The sequence below is a fragment of the Petaurus breviceps genome, unplaced genomic scaffold (genome assembly GCF_028583685.1).
Source record: "Petaurus breviceps papuanus isolate PSGF00001 unplaced genomic scaffold, PetGlider_PUasm1.0 138, whole genome shotgun sequence".
In the NCBI taxonomy this organism is placed as follows: domain Eukaryota; kingdom Metazoa; phylum Chordata; class Mammalia; order Diprotodontia; family Petauridae; genus Petaurus; species Petaurus breviceps.
In genome coordinates this window covers 28,967,317-28,991,995 of record NW_027185694.1, presented here as the reverse complement: position 1 = coordinate 28,991,995, position 24,679 = coordinate 28,967,317, and the positions used below count along the sequence as shown (strand labels likewise).

General features: G+C 43.6%; 2 protein-coding genes across 3 annotated transcripts in view; one reads left to right on the top strand and one right to left on the bottom strand.

The window, feature by feature from the left end:
- NPW (neuropeptide W) lies at window positions 1–23,599 on the bottom strand. The gene is made up of 4 exons (XM_069064316.1): window positions 23,332–23,599; window positions 22,929–23,062; window positions 744–1,327; window positions 1–293 (listed from the first exon to the last, which is right to left on the bottom strand). Exons 1-4 carry the CDS (start codon window positions 23,597–23,599, stop codon window positions 281–283), a joined length of 999 nt encoding a protein of 332 aa, XP_068920417.1. The 3' UTR covers window positions 1–280.
- ZNF598 (zinc finger protein 598, E3 ubiquitin ligase) overlaps window positions 23,582–24,679 on the top strand; it is a 35,297-nt gene continuing 34,199 nt past the window's right edge. The window contains exon 1 of one of the 2 annotated variants that reach the window (XM_069062807.1): window positions 23,582–23,828. In XM_069062807.1, the coding sequence (XP_068918908.1) occupies window positions 23,598–23,828 (231 nt within the window). In that variant the 5' untranslated portion in view covers window positions 23,582–23,597. The remainder of the gene's footprint in view (window positions 23,829–24,679) is intronic. The other variant, XM_069062802.1, reaches the window with a different exon arrangement.

Here is a 24,679-nt window from a genome sequence, read left to right as displayed (position 1 = left end):
AATGAGAACAGATTCCTACAATGAGACAGGGAAGGTACACAGATCCCAACAAAATCACAATGATTCTTCCAAGGAAAGGGAGACCCCAGTAAGTGTTGAGTCACTGTCCCTGAGGGTTCTGTGATCTGTCTGCTCCTACCCTCTTAACCTCTACCCCACAACAGGCCATAATGCAGCTGAAATACAGGCTCTGGGATCCGGAGACATTCAAAACTGGGGTCAGGAAGAGATCTGTAGGCTTTGGAATGCCACAGTTGATGGAGAGCACAGGTGTTGTCTACTATCCGAAGGCTCTGTAAGGGAAGGAGCAAGGAACTTGAGCTGAGTAAAGAAGGGAAGACCCAGGTGCCCCTCTTCTCCCCCAGCTAGAACCTACTAGAGAGGAGGGAGAGGATTTCCCTAGGTACCTGCTTCCATGCAAACATTTACTTCATATCTCCAAGCCTCCCCCTTCCCAAAGCCCCAGTCTCCAAGTATCTGTATCCTCTGCCTCTGGTAAGTCTGGGGATCAAGCAACCCTGAACATGCATGGGACATTTGGGCAGACAAGTTCATATAGATACATTCAACTGATTCAGACACATCCCCTGCACGTACCCTTACTCTCACACTAAACACAATCATACTTTCACGGGATTAGGGACCAACACAACTCATACTAACATATTCCCTCTAGGGGTAGCCTGCTCCCACCCATGCCCCCTACCTCCGCCTGTCCCACCTCCTATCCGAGCCTCAAGTACCTGGAGGGTCGGGGATGGAGATCCAGCCACAAGAAGTCTCGGATCTGGCCCCGAGGGGGTGCACTGTCCTTGGGTTTTTCCTTACGGAAAAGACGGCTCGAACTCGGGTTCCCTGTCCAGGGACCTCCTCTTAGCTCCCTGCGGTTCCTGCGCCGCTTCTCCGCTGGGCTTCCTCGGACACCCTCCAAAAGCATGGTCCAGGCAGGAGGCTTCTCAGTCCAAGAAGAGAGCTCCCGGTTCGAGTCTCTGTTTCCCTGGCCCGGGCTCGATGGCACAGTGCGGCGCCACATGTAAGGGGAGCGGCGGAGGCCCATGAGCAGCCCCGAAGCCCGGCCCACTGTGTGGTAGCGGGGGCTTGCCACGTGCTTGTACCAAGCACCGGCAGACGAGCTCAGGAGCAGCAGCAGCAGCAGCGACCTCCAGGACACCCCGGTAGTGGCCGGGGGCCCTAGCCAGGTCCTACCCACGAGGCGCGCCAGGACGTCGGCTCCTCCTCCCCCAAGCAGTGGTGAGCCCCGCTCGGGACCTGGGCGCAGACTGGGCTGCAGCCGCCGCGGAACCAATGGGTTCTGCAGGAGTGAAGCCTAGGGATACCCCAAGTCGGCAAGGGGTAGACTTGTGTTGCTGTCTTGGGTGTGCAGGGGATGAAACTAGGGGCTTCCCCGGGCTCTGCCAGGGGTGCGTTTGAGAGCAGCCCGGGATGGGGAGAGAAGGTGAGGCTGAGATAAGAGCTTCCCTAGGATCCACAGGAGGTGAACTTGGGAGCAGTCGTTGGCAGGGAGGCTGAAAGCTTCCTGGGATCAACAAGGAATGCGTTTGGAAGCTTCGTGGGGTTTGCCGAGATAAGTCTGGGGGCCGCCCAGGGTCAGTAGACGGTGCAGCCTGGCTCTGCCTCGAGTCAGCTAGGGGTCTTTCTCAGAACCGGCTGGGGTTGCTGTCCTCGCCTGGGGCCAGCTTCGGTCCGTAAGGGGTGCACCTAGGGTCTAATCAGGGTCGCGCTGGCCTAGGACACAGTCTGGGGCGGGGGTGGGGTGGGGTGGAGGGGTCGGGACTGGGATTTCGATGCTAGGGATCAGGCTGCTTCTTCAGTTTCTGGTGCTGAAACAGCCTCAGCTGACAGCAGGGTAGCAGAAGATGCCACTGTATAGGATCGGGCTCCACTCAGCTTATAACTGAGCACACTGGAAGGGGAGGAGGGATGGCATGGCAGTAGAGGCACGCCCCCTCGTGCTATCACTTCTCTTCTGTCTTATTTCATTTGGAGTTCCGCTCTGGGAGTTGGAGAATCGCTTCAGGGGTTTGGGGATATTCTGGTCAGAGAAGTGGTGAAGGACTTGGAAGGCGCAAGTGGGAGGCTTGTCGCTTTATAGTCTCTAGCTCTCTCTCTCTCTCTCTCTCTCTCTCTCTCTCTCTCTCCTCCTCCTCCTCCTCCTCCTCCTCCTCCTCCCTCCCTCCCTCCCTCCTCCCTCCCTCCTCCTCCTTTCGCCCCTGTCATTCTTCACAATGTTGATTTCTTAATCTTAATCTCCCCTTACTCTCCCCTCCTTTCAGTCCTTAAACTAGGCGAGGTTGGATTTCCTCTAGGCACTGGAACCTGGCCCTCATCTCCCTTCTCCTCCTGATCCCCAAGTCTGTAGTTGTGGCCCCATGTACCCCTTTGCTTCTGCCCCAGACACTTGTATTTCACAGCTGTGCTGGCTACATAGTGCTCTAGCCTTCAGATAGCCAAAGACCTGGACTGTTAATTTGAATCAAATATTGGTTAAAGAGATAGGATGATGTCCTTACAGTCCATAAGATAGATAGAGAGAAAGAGAGAGAGAGAGATATGTGTGTATGTATGTATATGTATACATGCATATACACATATATACTAAATATATACTATGCCATACTGTATATTACCATACTGTAATAATATGGACTATATATTACACATAATTCTATATGTAATAATGTAATGATTACTTAGTATAATGTAACTATGTAATAATATATACTATGTAATATTACATGCATTCTGTACTGTGTAATTTTATGTTGGGTCCTACCTTTTTCTGGGTCTTGGTTTTCTTATTTGTGAAATGAGAAGATACCAAACCTACCCCTAGTTCTGAGTTTAGGAATTCCTCCTAAATCTTCTAGGGGCTCCTCAGGACAAAGGTGTTGAGCTACCAGACTAGGTGATTCCTCAGGGCTATTCACTTCACTAGGGTCTATACATTTTCCTTTCAAGTTAAGTCAATTTCCCTCAAGCTTAGTCACTGTCCCCTTTGACCATGATGCATCTTCATGACACATCCTTCTTCCAGGCAGGATGTTGTTAACTGAGACACATCTACCATGGATACGAGAAGACACCTTATAGTGTATCTGAATGGAGAGTCTATGGCTCAGGTCACAACTATCTCCTCTACCATGCGAAGGGTTCACAGGGAAGATGCCCCCCCCATCCCCAGCCCAGTTCAGTTCCAGACTCCTGTGCTGAATTCTGGCCCAGTTGGCTCTTTTAAGACACCATAGGAACTGGCACTTGATTGACATGCAATGATGGCATCAGCATCATTGGGATGGGAATGGAGGCCAGGAGCTTCAGGGAGCATGACTGCTTTGGGGCACATAGCTTGCAAAATGCTTCCTCCCTAGGCCCTAGTATCTCAGAATGTGTCACCTAACACCCCCTCTTCTACATAGTCCCTGCCTGACACTGCAATCTGTCACCTGCCTTAGGGGAAGGGTTGTTGTTTGTCCTTCATTCTCAAAGGGGACCGTGACATCAGGAAGATGTCATGACTTGGATTTAAATGAGGAAGGGCTGTGCAAAATCTCAGTTTGTCTCATGCAACACTCATTCAGTGATTAAGGCTAAGTAAAAATGAGACAAAGAAAGGGAAGGGGAAGGGAGTGTGCTATTAGATGACTCCAATACTGTTTCTGGACCAGAGATCCCAGGGACCAATCAGTCCCTGTCTATTGATCCTCAACCTGACGTTTTATAGGTAAGGGCGGTGGTATAAGGAGTAAGGGGAACACTTTTGGGGAATAAAGGAGAATTTTGTCCTTGGGTTCCCTGGGCAACCTTTCTTTGCTAGAGTGGAGTTCCAATTGAAGAATGAGCTCTTCCTCTGCTCACCCCACACCCTCCACACACATACATACACCCCAGTCAGGCTGAGGGAAGATAAAACAATTCAGCATGTCAAACTGCTTTAAAACAAAATCCCAAGTGTTATATCTGTCACATGGAGGGTAGCAAAAGCTGTACCCAGACATCAGCCTCAGGATATTACACAAGCAGATGCTTACGTACACAAAGCACAGGCAGCTAGCAGAGAAATGCAGAGAGAGTTCACAGAAATATACTGACCACACGCTAATCCGGTCCGCACACACACCCTCATACTTTCCTTTTTATTTCTGCAAAGATCTTGTGACTGCCCCCTTCTTTCTACCTCCTTCCCAGTTAAGACCCTCATTGTTCCTTCTTCTTTCTTCCTTTTCTTCTTCTTCTTCCTCCTCTACCACCATCACTACTACTATTACTTCTTTCTCTTCTTTTTTTTACTACCACCACCACTACTACTACTACCATTACTAATACTACATCTTCCTCTTCCTCCTCCTCTTTTTCTTCTTCTTCCTCTTCCTCCTCTTCTTCTTCTTCTACTACTACTACTTCCTCCTCCTCTTTTTCTTCTTCTTCCTCTTCCTCCTCTTCTTCTTCTTCTACTACTACTACTTCCTCCTCCTCTTTTTCTTCTTCTTCCTCTTCCTCCTCCTCTTTCTCCTGTGAGGAACATCCTACTGATCCCAATGACCAGCACAAGAGTTTTGACCAGCTCTATTTCTCACCTGGCCCAGTATACCCCTTCCTTATGCAGCTTGGTGGCCCCCTGCTCACCAGAGATCACTATATTGGCGCTAGACTTCAAATCAACATCCAATCAGCTTAGCCTACTGTAGCTCAGAACTCCTGAGCTCAAGCAATCCACCAACTTAAACTTTTTCAGTAGTAGAGACTACAGGAATGAGCCAGGAACCATCATATCCTTGCCTATCCCCTTCTAATTGGCTTTGCTACTAGTTTCATCCCCTCTCCAATCATCATTAGCTTCCAGAGTAATTTTCCTAATGCAAAAGTCTGAGCACAAATCCTCATTTGCTAAAAATAAGTCTTCAATTGCTCCCTATTGCCTATAGAATAAGATTCAGACTCAGGTTGGCACCCAAAGGCCTCCACAATTTGACCCCCAACCTGCCTTTCCAATGCTATCCCTCTTCTAGGTTTTTTGGTTCCAAGCAAATTAATCTCCTAATTGACTAATCTCCCTTGTTGGCACTATTCCCACTCCTGCCAGAAATGTGTCAGGTAAGAGTAAGCTTACTTACTGAGCTCCTTTCTAGTTCTGAAGTTATTTAATTCTACTTGATGAGATTTGGGGTGCTAATGATGGGGTTTAGGCTCTGGGAACCCCCTTGAAACTTCCCATTTGATGAGGCATTTGGCTGAGTCCATAAGCCTTTCATTATCCTAGGCCCAAACTTAGCCTAACCTTCCATTGTCCAACTACTTTCCACCCTTGATCCTATCAAAATATCTATATCCAAATCTGTTACCCTTAAACTAGCCTAGCCCTCCATTGTCTGTCATCTCCAGGTAGCCTTCAGCTATTTCCCACCTTTGATCCCATTCCTGGAGTCTGACCTCAGTTCCATCAAAAATCCTCCTTAGACTCTTCTTCAAGACCCTCCCCAAAGCCCTCCTCTAGACCACCCTAGATCCCTCCCACAATCTTTCTGTATATAAGATCCATCTTGCCTCCATGAAGAGGTCAGATTCAGTCTAGCTCAGACTCAGTCTATATCAGATTATTCTGGCCCCATTTATCAATACAAGCATCATAAATACTTAGGTTCCTTAAGAGTTTACACATTATGGTTAATCTTTAATAAACTTTGTTTTACTTTGGCTGAGAGAAGGCTTGAGTTGAATTCATTTGGCGTGACCCAACGTATTAGTATTTTGGGGTCTTGACCACCCCTAAACCCAAAACCTCAGCATAGGGAATCCCAAAATGGAAGGGTACAGGGCAAGGGTCTGCCTAGAAAGAATTCAACCATTCGAGCCTTCTTTCAGTCCAAGTAGCAAATTTATTAAGACACCAGTTGGGCGGGCCAGACTCCTAGTGAGTCTTCTGTATTTGTGATGCCAATCAAATAAGCCAGATTTTAAGAATCTGTGCAATTGATGAGGGTAAGATTGATATTTTATACAGAAAGTCAGTGGGAATATCTGGATGGGATTAAGGAGTGGCAAGTAACCTGGAGTAGGAGCAGATGCAGACAAAGGAAGGAGTTAAGTGATGAGAGAGCCTCAGTGAAAGGGCAGTTAAAAGGATTATTGACTGGGATGGGCTTGGTGCCTCAGGCAAATGCCAGAGATCTTGGTTCTGGGGCTTTGGTCCAGGTCCCAAAGACATGGTTTTTCCTTCTAGGGGTCCAGCTGGAACCCCATCCCATCATACCTAATCAATCAACAAGCAAACATTTTATGCTGGGCACTGTGAACAGAAGAAGCCTGAAGATGAGATGATGCCCAAGACAAGGAATATCGGTCTGGGAGTTAGGGGACCTAGGTCCTGGTCTTGGTTCTGTCCCTGATCTACTGTGTGATTTTGGGTAAATTGTTTTCTTTCTCTGAGCCTCAGTTCTCCCACTTAGAAAATGAAAGCATTGGCCAAATGATGTCTAAGCTCCCTTCCAACTCTGACATCATATTCTAAGGTGGTAAAAATGAGAGTTGCAGAAAAGAGTGGGGATGATCTTTGATGGAACAAAGTCTCAAAGGAGACAAGAATAGAAGTGGAGGAGTTAACCTTAAAAGGGCATCACCTCATAATGATGAGGTACAGTCTTTAGGAACCCCCTTGAGTTCTGATTGAATCGTCCCATTTGATGAGGCATTTGCATGAGGCCATAAGCCTTTCATTGTGGCTCTGCCCAAACTTTTGTTATTAGCTTGGCCCTCCATTGTCCATCTACTTCCCACCCTTGAGCCTATCAAAATATCAATACCCAAATCAACTGTTATTAACCTTATTAACTTTTACTGAAGACCTTCCCCAAACTCCTCCCATAGACCATCCCTAGATTCCTCCCACAACCTTTCTGTATATAAAACCCCATCTTGTCTCCATGTGGTGTGAGAGCGCCATATAGTTTTCTAGCACAGACTTGCTCTGTGTCCAATACAAGCCTTACAATACAAGGCTCCTTAAGCGTCTACCCAATATGGAGAACTTTTAATAAACTTTACTTTTCTTTGGCTGAGAGAAGACTTTAGTCAAATTCATTTGGCAAGACCTGGTGTGTTGGTATTTTGGGGTCTCGAGCACCCCTGGCCTAAACCTCATCTTTTTATGACGACCCTCTTCAATTCTCTGAGACAGGAGAAAAGGAGGAAAAAGTGGATGAAGATATAAAAGTTCTGAGGTCAGGATAAGAATAGAGGATTAGCCCTAGTGTGTTTATTTGTGGCCTAGGAGAGTATTAAGAACAGGAGGGGAGCCCTAAGGCACCACCTCCGCTCATTTTCAAGGACTTGGGGGAAGTTGTGTATTGCCTGTAGCCAACCCAGAGTGAACTGGGAGAAAATCCATTAGCATGAAGTACCAACCCACCGCCACTCTTCTCTGACAATGGGCCTCTCCTCACCCTTTCCTGCTGCCTTTGGGACACAGAAACCTTTTTGAGAGTCTATGATTAAGGATGATGGCTTGGGGTAGGTGAGGAGGCTAGAGAAAGGACCATCACGAAGTAATTATAGATAGCACCCCTACCTCCTCCAGGGCTGATTATTAGCACTCCAATGGTCCATTAGTGAATTTGCTAGTCCATTAAAATCCACGGTGTTTTCATGTGGCCCTTTCTATTTTTTTTTAATGTTCTCAAAAAAGTTGTTCAAATTTTCTTTCTTAGGTTTAGTGAGACAGAATATTCTATAACTCTGTGACTATGATATTGGTAGTGGGAGAAAGGGGGAAAGACAAAAAGGTCAACAGCTTCTGGGAGCATCAATTCTCTTGGGAAGAGTGAAAATGTGAAATTTTAATTCCTTTTAATTTCTGAGAAACATTTAGCCACTTGAGGCATCTCAAAACTTTATTTTACATCTTTTTATTTCATACAATTGAGGGGAGACCTAGGTTTTTGAGCACGAAAATGCAAATCAAAGCATTCAAGCTTTGCTACTAACAGATATGCATAATAAAGACAAGATTTCTGCCTACTAGGGTAGAGAATACTGACCTTGCCCCCTGAGGCTACTTTTTGTTCTAGTTTGAATTGATATGCAGCTAAGCCAGAGAGGATCTTGGGAGTGTGTTAGATTGTCTGAACCCTTTGCTAAACATCTATAACTGAGGCCAGGACAGAAATCACAAAAAGGCCTGCTACCTGGCCTTTGTTAGCTGAGTTTGGTGACTCTGGTTAAAGATCTATCAGCCTGCTCTTGTCAGGGAGAGGTTTTGGGGCACTATATCCTAGTGGATTAAAGCTGAGATGGTTGACCTGCTCCAGAAAAGATTACAGTGCCAGTAGAGACGATGTGACCAGCAGACCCTACTAGAACAATGTGGTCCAGTGAAGAAAGACCTAGCAGAGATGCTATGTCCAGTGAGGAAGAAGCCAAATGAGGTCAGTAAAGTGATATGTGTTGATATCACCAGAAGACTTCAGGGGTCTTACAGTATTGTTGGTATGAGTTTCTCTTTCCTACCTGTGTGCCCCAGTTATCCCTTCCACATCTCAACTTTCTCCCTCAAAGTTTTGATATATGGAGGGTCAGCACAAGAAGTTAAACGGGAATTTGGGGAGAATTTTATGGAAACCACAGACAACACATAAAGGCCAGCAGATAACACAGAGACTATTACCAAATACTTAACCCAAATTTTACAGTAAGGTACTATATACTGTCCCATAAAAGATAAAGGAAAATTCAGACTTCTTCTCTGGTACAAAGGGAGGGCCAAAAATTTTATGTGGATTTTCCATATTGTAAGGATGCCATAATGTTGTATATTTGTGGTAATAAGCCTTGAATTTAAGAAGAGAATATTCTTCTGCAAATCTTATACTATTTCATTAAATGCCTTTGCTTTGAACTAATTACGTCACGTGTCTGACAAGAAAAGAAGTAAACACATTGGCAGGGGCTTGGGAGCTATCTTTTTGAGTGAATATAGACCCATATAGTACCTTGAACATGGGACCGGCTCAGGGAAACTCAGAGGAAACTTACATATCAGAGGCAGGGTACTGAGGGTGCTGAATAGTAAAAGTTTTTGTATTTGTTTTCCTTGTGCATCATGTGGATTGGTAAAGGAAATAAAAATCTTAATGGCAAATGAGATCTGAATTATATTTGGAGATTTTCCCTTTATAAATTTGTGATAAATTTATATATATGTACATACACATGTATGTGTATGTATGTATATGTATACATGTATGTGTTTATATACACACATATAAATAAATATGCATGTGTGTATTTATAAGTGTGTGTGTGATTTTACATTTTATAACCTAGACTGAGCCTAAGGAGCCTGGGCCAAAGTGGAGGAGAGAAGGGAGAGAAGGGAGGTACTTGCTATAGGTAAGGTAATTTTCCAAATACCTGTAGCCACAGCATTAGCTCCTTACCTGAAGGACAAGGCTACCCCTTGGGACACATCTCTATCTAAAAATTAGGATATATTCTACCCTACAGCATTTTACAAATGGGGCTCAATCACAGACCCCTTACTGTATCTCCAGAGCCTAGAACAGTGCCTTACACAGGGCAGGTGCTCTTAAATAGTTAATGAATGATTGTAAATGTATAGCCTATATCAGATTGCATGCTGTCTTGGGGTGGGAGGGAGGGGAGAGAGGAGAGAACTCAAAATCTTATAAAAGTGAATGCTGAAAACTAAAAATAAATAAATAATTTGATTTTTAAAAATAGTTAACTGAATTGAACAACAAATATTATTTCATTAGACATTTGGTCATCTTCCATTGCTCATGATGAATATAAACAAAAAGACCAATACAAATATAACAGTATCCCATGTACCATCCTTTATAGAGGCTGACAAATAGAGAAATTCTGTGAAGTTGATAAAACCCTCTCAAATTAAACAACATATACCTTAATATTTTATAACATTGATGCACAGGAAAAAGTGGTCAAGACAAACATTGGAAAATATGCTTCTGGGTCAAGAAGGAAAATAGGTCAAAGACTGTAGAAAATAACTCACTTCCACTGAAGTACAGACATTGGATCCAAGAATCCTATTCCTAATCCTGATCAACAGCTCCTGGATCATGATAAAACAAGACTTGATAAAAGGGGAATTATCAGTCACTGAACCCTGGTCAGTGACTAATGAACCTAAGGGAAAGGATGGAGTTTCCTGTTGCTGGGGCACCGTTTTCAAACTCTCAGTCCTTGCTGTCTTTACTGAAGGCAGGAAGTCGTTCCCAAGAAGGTGCTGCTGCTGTGAATCCTTGTCCCAGCCCTTATCAGAAACCAATGAGCTAAAGAAAGGCCCTGGTAGTCCAGGCTCAGTCTACTGTCCATCTCAGTAGAGGAAAGATGAAAACTCTCAGAAAATGACCTCAGTTTTTTTGCCACACCTATTCCCTACATTTATGATTCTCTACTCATGTACCTCTGCTTGACACTTATGCTCATTTTAATTCTTGCTAGACATATTTATGGAAGAATGTGCCTGAGGTTTATAAGGGAAATGTTTCATTGCTATTTTTCTTGCTCTGACATTTCAATAAATGTCTTTGCTTTGAGTTAATAGTGTCCTTTGCCTGACTATTAAAGATAAACACATTGGTGGGGACTTGTGAGTTACAGTTTTAGAAATGTAGACTAATAGTATCTTGAAGCTGGAGAAGCTGTCCTCTGGGAAAACCATCCTGTGAAGGTGGCAATGGAGCAGCCTGGGATTGCTACCGTGTTTCCCCGATAATAAGACCTATCCCGAAAATAAGCCCTCCCCTTACTGTGTAAGATCCCTCTAAAATAAGCCCTCCCCCGAAAATAAGCCCTATTGAGATTGCTACTGTAGTGAAGGTGATCCCCCGCGCTACACACTACATTATGGTACCCCCCGTTTGCACCCGCCCCCCCCCCCCCACCGTGAAACTCACGCCGCGCTCGGAGCTGCATCCAATCAGAGCTGCAGCAGTGAGCGCGTCATCCTGTTCTTCCCCAGTGATTTGCTTATTGAATAAAGGTACATTTTTTTGTTCACATTTACCTGTTTATTAAAATTGCTGTCAATGTTCATTAAAATAAGCCCTCCCCTGAAAATAAGCCCTCTGGTGTTTTTCTGTCCAAAAAAAATTTAATAAGACAGTGTCTTATTATCGAGGAAACACGGTATGTAGAAATGTCCTAGCATAAGATCAGAAGACAATATGGTATACAATTAATTAGGGCAGTTTCAGTCTGATGCATTCAGATGGGCTATCTTTGCCCACAAAGTGATAAAGGAAGAGACACAGAGACAATCACCTTTTTTTTTTTTTTTTTTGCTTTTTGGGGGAGGGAAGGCAGGGCAATTGGGGTTAAGTGACTTGCCCAAGGTTACAGAGCTAGTAAGTGTCTGAGGCCAGATTTGAACTCAGGTCTTCCTGACTCTAGGGCTGGTGCTCTATTCACTGTACCACCTAGCTGCCCCAACTATCACCATTTCTTAATAGATATTTAGCTGATATAAGGAAACATAGAAGCTTAGAAATCAAATAAGCAAAAAAATACTCGATTTATTTGCCAACTAGAAAGACATGATAGCACAGGGCAATGCCAGTTTAAAGAATGAACTCATTTGCAAAATCTCACAGAGGAAGAGGAAGATAGAATATTATAAGCAGTATGATCAGGTAAAGTAATATAAAGGAGATAAGGGTTCACTATACCTATGGCTATTTGTTAGGGAGGCAAGACACTCTCTAGATGCCTTCCCTTTTTCTCAGGCGTTTGCATCTTGTCTCCCCTAGAGTAGGTGACTGTGCTGGAAATTGTTTTCCAGTGATTTATGGAGGATTATAAAATATTTTACAGCATAGGTTTTCTTATTAGTTAATTTTTTGTTAGTGTGATTCAATTAAATGCTTCGTATTTGATTACTGGTGATTTGCCTGAGATGTGAATAAAGTTTGCAATGGCCGGGGGGAAAGATTTCTCTTTATCCGTTTTGAATCCATGCATATCATGGTAAAACCCTGTGGAGAAGGAACATGGTAACCATGAGAAGTACTAATGAGAAATATAAGGTTTTAGAAAGCTTGGTGTAAGAATTAAGCCAGATCATCCAAAGAACACTTAGCAATGAAACCCGGAGGACAATAACAAAAAAAATGCAAAACATGCATCACCATTGTGTATCAAACTGTTTCCTTTGTTGATGATAGTGGAGCTACCAAACTTGGATTCTAACATCTTAGTCTTCAGTGTCTCCATAAACAAGTGAACATGGTATTAAAGAAAACCAAGATGAGAATAGTTAGACAAATCAAGTGTATACAGGAGAAATCTACACACAATTTTGAGAGTGTTGAGGGAGACATTCTCAAAATATCTGAAAAAAGGGAAGATACCAAATGACTAAAAGAAAAACACACATATATTATTATTCCTCTACAAAATATGTTATGCATTCATCTTTCCAGATTAACCATGGCCTCATCAGTTCTGAACACTGAGTCCTTAACCAAACACATAGTTAGAATCACTAAATATTTGTTTCTTGGCTCCTATCCCTTTTCCAGAGACCAGAGTTCTCTTAGTCTTCCTCACTGACTCTTCATCCTCCTTCAACCCTATACATATGGGTGTCTCCTAAGGCCCTGTCCTTAGCGCTCTTCTTTCTGCACACTTAACTTTGATGTTTTCTATTTATTCTTACCCTTTAATTTAATTGTCAAATGAATGAATGAAAAACATTTATTAAGTGCTTACTATGTGCTAGGCACTATGCTAAGTTTTAAGGATACAAATACAAAAGCAAGGAGTGCCTGTCTTCAAAGAGCTTATATTCTAACAGAGGGAGACTATACATTTAGGATAGTAGTGTCTAGAGAAGGGCAATTTGTCATGAGAAGTTGTAAGGATAAGGAGTGGAGGGATAATGAGTAAACTGACAAATCCTTTTCAGTAGCAATGGTAGTACTGATTTGAACTAGAAGGGGATGGGGGTGAGGAGATGAATATGTAGCAGTAAGTTACCTGGTTGGAAATAAAAAAAACTTCTAGGGAGTCAAGTATGGCTAGGGCCAATTTGATTTAGGGCCATGTAAGCCTATCAGATTTCGAGGAAGAAAAGGGCAAGGTAGGAATTCTGAAAATGAAAGGATTAAATTCTCAAGGCAGGATCTCTGGTTCAAATGGCAGGATGAATTATCAATCATATCGTCATAAGACTGCTAAATCCATGTCTTCAGTTCTGAGCTCCATTCTCAAATTTACCTTTGTCTGTTGGATATCCCCATCAGACACTTCAAATTCTGTTTAAAACCAAATTCATGATCTCCTAGAGACGTGTGGCTCCTCCCAACTGTCCTATTTCTGTTAGCCTAGGCATCTTTTCCTTTACTCAAGCTTGAAACCTCTGAGTCATTCTTGACTTCTCCCTTTTCCTCATTCCTCACATACAATCAGTTGCCAAATCCTATAATTTTTGCCTTCCCAACACCTCTCTCATCCATGCCCTCATTTCTACTCCCACTAGTTCCACCAAATTCAGTACCTTCTCACCTTTCCTAGGCTGTTATAATAGTTTTCTAACTAGTTCCCTTGCCTCCAGTCTGTACCTTCTTCTAGCTATTCTTGATACACAGTTGCCAAAACCATCTTCCTAAGGGCAAGGTCTGACCGTGAAACCATCCTGTTCATAAAAACCGGACCAAACCAAAACAAACAAACAAAACCAACCAAAAAACTTCAGTGACTTCCTGTTGTCCAATAAACTTCTTAATTCAATCAGTATGCTAGTGCACTTTGGTATTTCAAGGCTTCGTATCTTTAATAATCTTGTTCCAAATGGATGATATATGTACACATAAAAAGGGTCAAACTTTGTTTTGATCCTAAGATATGAAGCAACACATTCTGGTCCCAGTCCTACCCAGGTTAGAATAACTAACAGGGTGTGGTATAACATAAAGCTGGAATGGTAGGTTAAGGATAGTTTGTGGATCACCTTGTTAGAGTCTGGTCTTATTTCACCTCTGTGTGTTTGGTCTGGCCCATCTGTTCTTGCTGTCTTTGATTTCTTTAATATCATTTTCACTTCATGCAGTACACTGGGGCTTGGACATTAGAGTTCAAATGTGGTGGGTCCACTGTCACTGATGAAGACAAGTTTGTCATAGAAATGTTGACAGATCTTTTCCATTCTTTTTCTGTTTTCCTCCCAGTTTCATCTATAAATGCTGATTCTGAGTGTCCTACAATAGCCTGGGCTAGCCCTGTTTTATATCCAGGTGAACAGAGAACAAGAGCCCTTCACAAATGTATTAGTCTAGATATGACAAGCAGATCCTAGAAAATTCTGAATATACCAATCAGTAGGCTGGATAAGAATGCATTTAGAAAATGGTAGAATTCCTTTGATGTTCAGGAACTATACTTAAGGCCACAATCAGTCACTCTATCTGATTTTATCTATGTGTCTTCCCACTCATCTAGAACAAAGGACCCATTCTGACCAGACTGTTTTACCTGATTTTGGAAGCCCTATATAACCTGGTTCCAACCCATCATTCTAAAATGTCATGCATTTTTAGTTGCTCTATGTTCCAACCAAATTGAATTTGTCATCATCCCTTAATTTCATCCTGCCTCTATACCTTTTTTCATAGTATCTCTCATGGCAGGCACCCATGTTTGGAAGAGACTCTCTCAAAACTCATTTCAGTCTGTTGAAATTCCTCTGTCCCATCAAGGTCCATTTCTGGTGCTACTTCTCCATGAAGTCTTCCTTATTGCCCTTACCCATAAGTGATCTGTCCCCCAGAGTAGTGGTCCAGTATCATTAGATTTAGATCTGTAGGGAAAAGGGACATTAGTAATGATCTGGTTCAGCCCTCTCATTTTAAAGATAAGGAACTTGAAATTTTTCTCGTCTTTCAAGGCACTGTTGAAACACAGACTCTTCTACCTCTCATAGCAGTTTACCAGGATATCTTTGCAATTACACATTTGTCTTTGTGTTGCCATTTTCCTTGTGTATGCCATCTCCCTTTCTACTGTGTATTAGTATAACACACATCTCCTGCATGGTCTCCAGCCTCCCCCAGAAGAAAAGAGCCATTACGCTGAACAAATTGTGGTATGTGGTTATGATAGAATACTATTGTACTATAGGAAATGATGAGAAGGATGCTCTCAGAAATACCTGGAAAGACTTGAATGGGCTGATGAAAAGTGAAATGTGCTATGTACAAAAAGTAACAGCAATACTGTAAGATGATCAGCTGTGAATGACTTAACTATTCTCAGCAATACAATGATCCAACACAACTCTGAAGGACTAATAATGAAAAATGCTACCCATCCCCAGAGAAAGAAATGATGGTGTGTGAATACAAATTGAAGCATACTTTTTTAAACTTTCTTTTTCTTGAGTTTTTTTTCTGTCTATGTTTTCTTTCACAACATGACTGTTATGGATATGTTTTCCATGACTACACATGTGTAACCTATATTGAATTGCTTGCCTTCTCAATAAGGTAGGATGGGAAGGGAGGAAGAGAGAGAATTTAGAACTCAAAGTTTTAAAAATGAATGCTGAAAATTGTTTTTACATCTTATTAGGGAAAAATAAAATACTAAATAAAATAAAATTAAAAAAGAAAGGAGAAAGAGATGGAGGGAGGGAAGGATGGAGAGAAAGAAGAATACCTTCCCTCTGTAATTATCTCCAGTGTATTCTTATTTACATGTAGTTATTTACATGTTGTCTTCTCTATTATACTGTAATATCCTTGAGAGCAAGGACAATTTTTTTTCTTCCTTTATATCCCCAGCAATTAACACAGTGCCTGGCATATTATAGCCCTTAAAAAATTTTTGTTCACTAATTGACCTCAGTTTACATATGGGAAAACTGAAGCCCAGAGAAGTTAAGCGACTTGCCGGGGTTATATGAGTAGTTGGCATGGTATATGTACAAAATATGAGAAATTATTGCAAGGTAATTTTAGGGGCGTGGGAGACACTAGCACCTGGGTTCTCAGGAAAGGAAGTGGTGTTTGAACTGAATTAGGCATTCTAAGAAGTGGAAGTGAGATGAGAGTCATTCCAAGTTCAGGGGACAGTTTATACAAGGAAAACAGACATGGAAGGTTGGGGAGGGGAATGGTCAAGGTCCTAGTATGGCTGAACTGAAGCTAAATTATGGGAGATCATATATAGTTTGAGTGGCAGAGACTGGGTATAATTGAATTTAGTCAAGTCTGGAGCATTTAAAAAAAATCCAAAAAGTTCTTCAAAAGAAAGAGAGATTATTATTATTAATTATTGCTTTTTGGAGGGCAATTAGGGTTAAGTAACTTGCCCAAGGTCACACGGCTAGGTTGTGTGTGTGTGTGTGTGTGTGTGTGTGTGTGTGTGTGAAGTGTCTGAGGCCAGGTCCAAACTCAGGTCCTCCTGACTCCGGGGCCAGCACTCTACTCAGAAAAAGGGAGAGAAAGGAAGGAAGAACACAATGAGAAGGCAGGGCCCAATTACCTTTGTCCGTCACAGTATGATACAGTTTCCTGATGTATAAAATGAGAGGGTTCAATTGATAAATGATCAAAGGATATGAACAGGCAGTTTTCAGATGGAGAAATTAAAGCAATGTATAGTCATATGAAAAAATGCTCTAAATCACTACTGATTAGAGAAATGCAAATCAAAACAACTCTGAGGTACCACATCATACCTGTCAGATTAGCTAACATGACAAGACAGGAAAATGATAAATGTTAGAGAAGATGTGGAGAAATTGTTGGTAGAGTTGTGAACTGATCCAACCATTCTGGAGAGCAATTTGGAACTATACCCAAAGGGCTATAAAATTCTTCATATTCTTTGACCCAGCAATACCAATTCTAGGTCTGTATGCCAAAGAGATCACAAAAATGGGGAAAGGACCCATATGTATGAAAATATTTATAGAAGCTCTTTTTGTAGTGGCAAAGAATTGGAAATTGAAGGGATACATATGGGAAATGGCTGAACAAGTTGTGGTATATGAATGTAATGGAATATTATTATTCCATAAGAAATGATGAGCAGGTAGACTTCAGAAAAACCTGGAAAGACTTAAATAAACTGATGGGGAGTGAAGTGAACAGAACCAGGAAAATATTATACACAGTAACAGCAACATAGTACAATGACCAACTTTGATAGACTTCTCTTCTCAGCAATACAAGAACCTAAGACAATTCCAAAAGACTCTTGATGGAAAATGCTATCCACATCCAGAGAAAAAATTATGGAGTCTGAATGCAGAATGAAGCAGACTGTTTTCTCTCTCTTTCTCATTTCTTCTTTCTCGTGGTTTTCCCCTTTGATTTTAATTCTTCTTTACAGCATGACTAATGTGGATATATGTTTAATGTGATTGTATGTGCAGAGCCTATTTCAGATTGCATGCTGTCCTGGGGAGGGGGGAACTGAGGAACGGGCAGAAAATTTAGAACTTGAAATAGAAATGAATGTTGAAAACTAAAAACAAATACATAAAAAGGGCCACTCCATTGTACCAGCCTCTGGCTGCTGTGACAAGAGGAGAGGGCATCAATCCATAGTACTTCACTTTTCCTTCAATCTCCAGCTCCCTCTGAAGAGAAAAGCTGTACTAGTCCCCTGATGCTATGGTGTGCGTCACCATAGAACACCATAGAACACCATTCTAGTCATTCTATCAGTCTCTAGTGTATTTTCTTCATCCTTCTACAGAAAGAGGAGAAGCACAATTCTATCATACCAGTCTTCTGCTCTTGTGGTGGGTACCATGCCTAGTCTCTTTTCTTACTTAAAGAGAAGTAACCATTTCTTCTATTTCTTTTTAATTCTTCTATTCCAAGTACTGGTTTCCTCTCCTGAACTGCCCAAGGTTCTGAAAGACTCTTTCCTGAGGGCACAACCCTATGAACATTAAGTATCCATATAAAATTTTCCCTTATTAAATTTTTCCAATCATACTTCCTCTATCTCAGTGATTCTGAACTCTTGTAGATCATCATTCCTCTTCTTTTCTTCTTTTATACTACTCCACTTAGTGATCTCCTCAGCTCCCATGGATTCCGTTCTCTCTCTGCTGATGGCTCTCAGATCTACTTGTTCAGTCCTAACCCCTCTGGTGAACTTTAGTCTGGCATCTCCAATTGCAAAAAGACATCTCAAACTGTATGTCCCGTAACCATCTTAAATTCAAAATGACCAAGGTTGAATACATTATCTTTATCTTCTAATCCTTTCCTTTTCCTAACTTCCCCATTATTGTCAGGGACATCACCAGCCTCCTGGTCCTCTAGGTTTGCAAAATCAGGTGTCATTCCCTACTCCTCACTGTCTCTCACTCCCCATATCCAATCTGTTGCCAAGGCCTGTTGATTTTACCATCATAACATCTCTCTAATACATTCCATGCAAAACTATCATCATCTCACACCTGGACTATAGCAGGAGTCTGCTGAGGTTTTTGCCTGTCTCTCCCTACCCCAATACATTCTCCTCTCAGAGGTCAAAGTGTCTTCCTTAAGCACAGGTCTGATGATGTCACCTGTACTACTCAGGAAACTCCAGCGACTCCCTATTACCTTCGAGATCAAATATAAAACCCTTCATTTGGAATTCAAAACCCTTTATAACCTGTCTTCTCCCACCTTGCCAGCCTTCTTACCCCTTACTCCTGCCATGTATTCTGTCACCTAGTGACACTGGCCAGGCTGGTCTTTGTACAAGACACTCCATCTTCCAGAATTTTCACTGGAGTGGTTCTCCATGCCTGGAGCTCTCCCCTCCTTCTCTTTGTCTCAAGACTTCCTTCAAGTTCTAGCTAAAATTCTATCTTCTACAGGAGGTGTTTCCAGATTCTTCTCCCCCACTTTTATTTTTTTAGCTTTTACAAAGAAACATTCACTTCAAAGGTATAAAACAAACATGCAAACAGTTTAGCTCATTAACTATAGACAAGCAGTGAAAGTCAGTTTAAATGCAAAAGAAATGCTATATGAACATTTCTGTTAAACAGTAGCAATCTAGTAATTCCAGATTCCTTACATTAAACTTAATATCAGCATAGGACTCAGTAATGCAGAGCCCTATGTTAGTTATTTCTTATTTATCCTATTTATAGTTCCTTTGTGCATATTTATTTTCATGTTATCTCCCCCATTAGATTATGAGCATCTATTGACTGATTCCATTAATAATTAGCTTATTTTAAACCTTGGAGTAATATAATGACTCCTAAAGTTCTAGTGGTTTCCTTCTCTTCAGCTTCAGGGAGTTTATTTTTAGAAGAAAAGCTCTAAATTCCGTCATAATCCTTCTGAGGCCCGAGCTGGGAAGAGTTCCTGATACTTAGGCCACTAATAAACATTTATTAAATCAGTCAACAAGCATCTATGAAGTACTTACTATGTGCCTGGTACTTTGTGCTAAGTGCTAGGGATGCAAAAAAAGGTGGAAGATAAGTCTCTGCTCTCAGGCGCTCACAGTCTGATGGGGGACACAACGTGCAAACCACTACATACAGGACAAATTGGAAATAATTAACAAAGGAAAGGCCTTAGAATTAATGGGGAAAGGTAGAATTTTAGCAAGGACTTGAAGTAAGTCAGGGAAGCCAGGAGACAGAAATAAGGGCAAATATTCCAGGTATGGGGAACAGCCAATGAAAATGTTGGATGGTGGAGTCTTGTGTGAGAAACAGTCAAAAGGCCAATGACACTGGAGTGTATGGGGGGACAGGAGTGGGGTGTAAGGTGTAAGAAGACTGGAAAGGTAGAGAGAATAGCACACCTGGTTTTAGTTGTTATTTCGTCATTTTTTAGGTGTGTGTGTTACACTTTGGGACCCTATGTGGGGTTTTCTTGGCAAAGATACTGGAGTGGTTTGCCAGTTCCTTCTCCAACTCATTTTACAAATGAGGAAACTGAGGCAAATAGGGTTAAGTGACTTGGCCAGGGTCACACAGTAAGTGCCTGAGGCTGGATTTGAACCCACTTGAGGCATGGTGCTCTATCCACTGTGCCACCTGGCAGCCCCCTGTGTCTGGCAGGCACTTAATAAATTTTTATTAAATTAAATTGAATTCCTTAGGGAGACAACATGGTAGAATGAATATCTTAGCTCATTTAAACCCTTCAAGATTTGGAAACAAGGAAGCACATTTCTATCCTACCATATACACATAGAGTGAACTGATCAATCAGGTGCCCCAGGTGTGTTTATGAGGAAGGAAGATAAAAAAGGGGAAACTGAGGGATCCAGGATAAGCCCATCTAACTTCTCAATTCTGAAGAGGTCTTGCTCTGGTACTGGTTGGAGAATACCTTAGGGGCTAGTCTCAGACTCTGGGCATTGGAAGATGAAAGTCTCCTTGATAAAAAAAAAATCTCCTCTTAAACTTTTGTCCCTGACTCCCTTCCTTCCCTAATGCACTCTGAGGGGTTTCTCCTTCCAAATGGTGCTTTGATGCCAATTCCCGTAGATTGAATTACAGTCCTTCCTCCAAACTCCCCAGGCCTAGAGACATTTGAATTAGCCAAGTCTGAGGTGTCAGGAGTATCCAATTCAGCCCTCATTCAAAGAGACAAGGATTCAATTGAGGAACTCTGGTCTTAACACCCAAAATCATGATTCTTCTTTGAGCTACCAGAACATGTGAAGGAAATCTGTATCTTTTTCTTGCAGAAACTAATCCAGAACTTGTTCCTGCTCTTGGAAGGAGGATCTATCTGGCTTCAGATTTTTGTCTCCTGATAATTTGTGAAACCAAAGCTGGACAGTTCCTCAGCACCAGTTACAAGGCAGGAAGTGGGAAATGGGATGGATTTCCATTCCATCTCTGGAAGACTAACATGTCCTATTAGAAAGAACCAATCTGAGTTATTCGACCCTTGAAAGATAGTGATTGAGGGTGGAGGAAGCTGTGGATTCTCAAGACAGAGGAGCCAAGATGTCATAACAATGCCCAGAAAGGAAAGGTGGCCATCCCGGCCCTGCCCAAGGACTTCCAAAGGCCTGATCTCTTTCCTTTTTTCTCTTCTTTCCTCCTCCCCCAGGATAGTCCTTTCCATTGTTCCCAGGATGGTCCATAACCTTCTTGGTCACTGCCCTAAGAATTCTGGAACCAGCCAACACCAGCTGTCACACTTTTGTTCTCAGGATAGTTCCTTCATTCCATCACTCAGGAATTTTCATTAATATTTGCCTAAGAGGCATGAATTTGGGACCCTTAAGAATTTTAATTTTGAATTTAACAGTATCAGAAGTAGTCAATTTGGTATCCATATGTACAAAAATATTTATAGCAGCTCTTTTGGTGGCAAAGAATTGGAAATCAAGGGGATATGAATTAATTGGGGAATGGCTAAACAAGTTGCGGTATATGAATGTAATGGAATACTATTGTGCTATAAAAAATGAGGAGCAGATGGACTTCATAATAACATGGAGAGACTTATATAAGCTGATGCTGAGTGAGGAGAGCAGAACCAGAACTTTGTACACAATTACAGACACATAGTATCTGTTATGACTAACTTTGATAGACTGGACTCCTCTCAGTAATGCAAGGTTATAAGATAACTCCAAGGGACTCACGATGGATAGGGCTGTCCACATTCAGAGAAAGAACTACAGAGTCTGAATACAGATTGAAGCAATCTACTTGCTCTCTTTTTTGTTTTGTTTTGTTTCTTTCTCATTGTTCAGTCTGTTGGTTATAATCCTTCTTTACAACTTGACTAATGTTTAATGTGAAGGTATTTGTAGATCCTATATTTGATTGCATGCTGCCATGGGGGGGGGAGGGGAGAGAAGAGGGAGGGGAAGAAAATTTGGAACTTAGGGTATTGTGGAACTGAATGTTGTAAACTAAAAGTAAATAAATAAATTAAAAAAAAAAAGAAGTAGTCAATTTGGGGCCAAAGAGGATTGGGAGAATGGGAAATTAGGCTTCTCTCTCTGACAGGGTAGTCTTTATTCCTCTTAACTCTTCACCCCTGACTTTTCTCCTTGACTCCCTACTTTGGGGCCAAGGTTTCCCATAACTTCCTGGGCTATCTCCAGTAGTCCTGATCGATATCTGGCCACTGGACCCAGATGGCTCTGGAGGATAAAATGAGGCTGGTGACTTTGCACAGCCCTCCCTCACTCAAATCAAAATCAATTGCAAGTCATGTCATCATCTCCCTCATGACATGGTCCTCTTTGCAATCTAAGGACAAACCACAACCCTACAGGCATCCACACAAGCCCCAGAAACCTCTCCATCCTTAAAACCTACCCCAGCCCTGAACCTGACACACAGGAGGTAACCTGTGACCCATCCCTCTGATTGGCTGGTTCCTCCTAGTACCTCCATTTTTAGGTAGATGCGTAGGTTACCCACATCTTCATTCCTTACCAGGCTTCACTCCTGACTCTTCTTCCCGACTTTCTCTACAAAGTTACCAGGATGGGTACCTTCATCTCTCTCCCTCATCCATCCCTTTCCAGCTTCCTTTTATGTATCTTCCCCCAGTGAGATGTAAATTCCTTAAGGGTGAGGATTTTTCTTGGATTTGTATTCCTTTCTTCCTTTTCCACTTGGGTTTGTACTCCTATTACTCCGAACAGTAACACAGTAGTCAGTACTATAACAATACCAGTACACGGTACTCAGTGGGTACATGGTAAACCCTTAATAGATGCCTGTTGACTTGAGAAGGATCACAGGACCTGGGACTGTGGGGATTGGAATTGTGGAAGATTTCGGTCTTCAAGAATTTGGGCTATAAGAACTCCAGTTGTAGAGGCTGGCATAACAGTGACTGGAACATGGGAACTGGGATTTAGGGAGACCGGGAATATGAGAAACGGAAAGATTAGAGACGAGGGAGATTCGGTACCTGGGGGCCCGGATTGCTAGGGGGCTGTGACTCTGCGATGAGACTAGAGATATAGGAACTGGGATCGGACTCTGAAGGACTGGTGACACAGGGACTAGTGTCTGGGGACACGGGGTGGACTAAGGAGACTGGGGCTGTAGGGAATTATAGGGACGAAGGGACTAGGGCTGGTTAGACTAGGACAATGGGAGATTGGTGACATGGGGATTGAGATTGGGGGAGACTGGGGAAGTGGGGACTAGGGAAATGGGGTTTGGGACTGTGGAGGCTGGGACTGTTGGGGACTGAGGGTGTGGGGTCTGGGGACATGTGGCCTGAGGTCATGCGGGCTGGGGTCACAGAGGCTGAGGTCATGCAAACCAGCTCCCCTGCCCCGAAGTCCCCTGGGCGGGGCGGACGACACGTGCGAGGGGCGTGGCTTCAGGCGGCTCTAGGGAGGGGTGGAGACGGAGCCGAAACATTTCGTGGCTTCGGAGCCTCTCTAGTCGGCGCCTCGCTGGCAGCCGGAAGGGGCAGTGCACAGTTCCGCCGGGCGGTGTGGTTGCTAGGAGGGCGGTGACGTCGACGCGGAGAAGGCGGGACCAGGCGGGGCGGGGCGGGACGGGACGGGACAGAACGGAACAGGGACGGAGGCCGCGCGGCGTCGCCCGACGCGCCCGTTCCGGGACCATGGCGGCCTCGGCGGGCAGCACGGCGCCGGCGAGGCCTGGGAGGCCTCGGGCCGCGCCGCCGGCCGCCCCTCCGGAGCGGGGCGGTGGGAGCTGTGTTCTGTGTTGCGGAGACTTGGAGGCCACGGCATTGGGCAAGTGCGACCACCCGGTGTGCTTCCGCTGCTCCACCAAGATGCGAGTCCTCTGCGAGCAGCGCTACTGCGCCGTGTGCCGCGAGGAGCTGCACCAGGTGAGCGGGGGCCCCGCCAGGCCAGGCCAGGCCCGCGGGGGGGGGCGGGGACAGGGTCCAGGAAGGCTCCCCCTTCTCCCCTCCCCTCCCCCGGGGCTGCGCTGGCGGGCTGTGCCCGCCCCGGGCCGAGCAAAGTCTGCGGCCCCGGCCCCGGTTGGCTCGGCTCGTCCGGACTGGCCGGGGAAGAGCCGGGTGGGGCCCGTGGCCCGCGGGAACTTCGGCGTGGAGCCGGGCGCAGTCCTCAAGTTTGCTTGGCCGGGACGGACAGATGGTGGAAAAGTTGGAGAAGGTCGAGGCGGGTGGGTGAGCAGCGAACGGGCAGCGAGTGGTCTTTCTTTCTCCTTTGGGGAGGAGACAAGAAGAATAGACTCGCGGGGTGTGAGTGAGCTCGCCGCTCCCAGGAGGAGGAGGGATAGCATCCCGGTTGTGCAAAGGAGAAGGGAATATTAATGCAGAAGGAGAAATGGACTCGACTTCTCAGACCGACCTCCTCCACCGTGGCGGTAATAAAGATAGGAAGGAGGAGGAGGAGGATCCCGGTTCAAAGTGATCTTGATCTCAGGGCCAGGGTTAGAATTTGTGAATTTCTAATCTGATCCTGCTTCTAAATCATTGTGTGACCTTGGGCAAATTACTTAACTTCTCAGAAACTATATTTTTTTTCTGCAGTAAAGTGGGGTGGGGTGGGGGTGTTAATCAAACCTATGCAAGAAGGTGTTGAAAGAGTAATTGAGGAGTGGAAGTGCTTTGAGGGGCGAGATGAAAGGCTCTCTTTAAACGCAAAGTATTCCATGAGTTTTCTGCTCTCTGAGGACTCGGTTTCTGAGTTCAGTAGAGACATTTCTTAACTC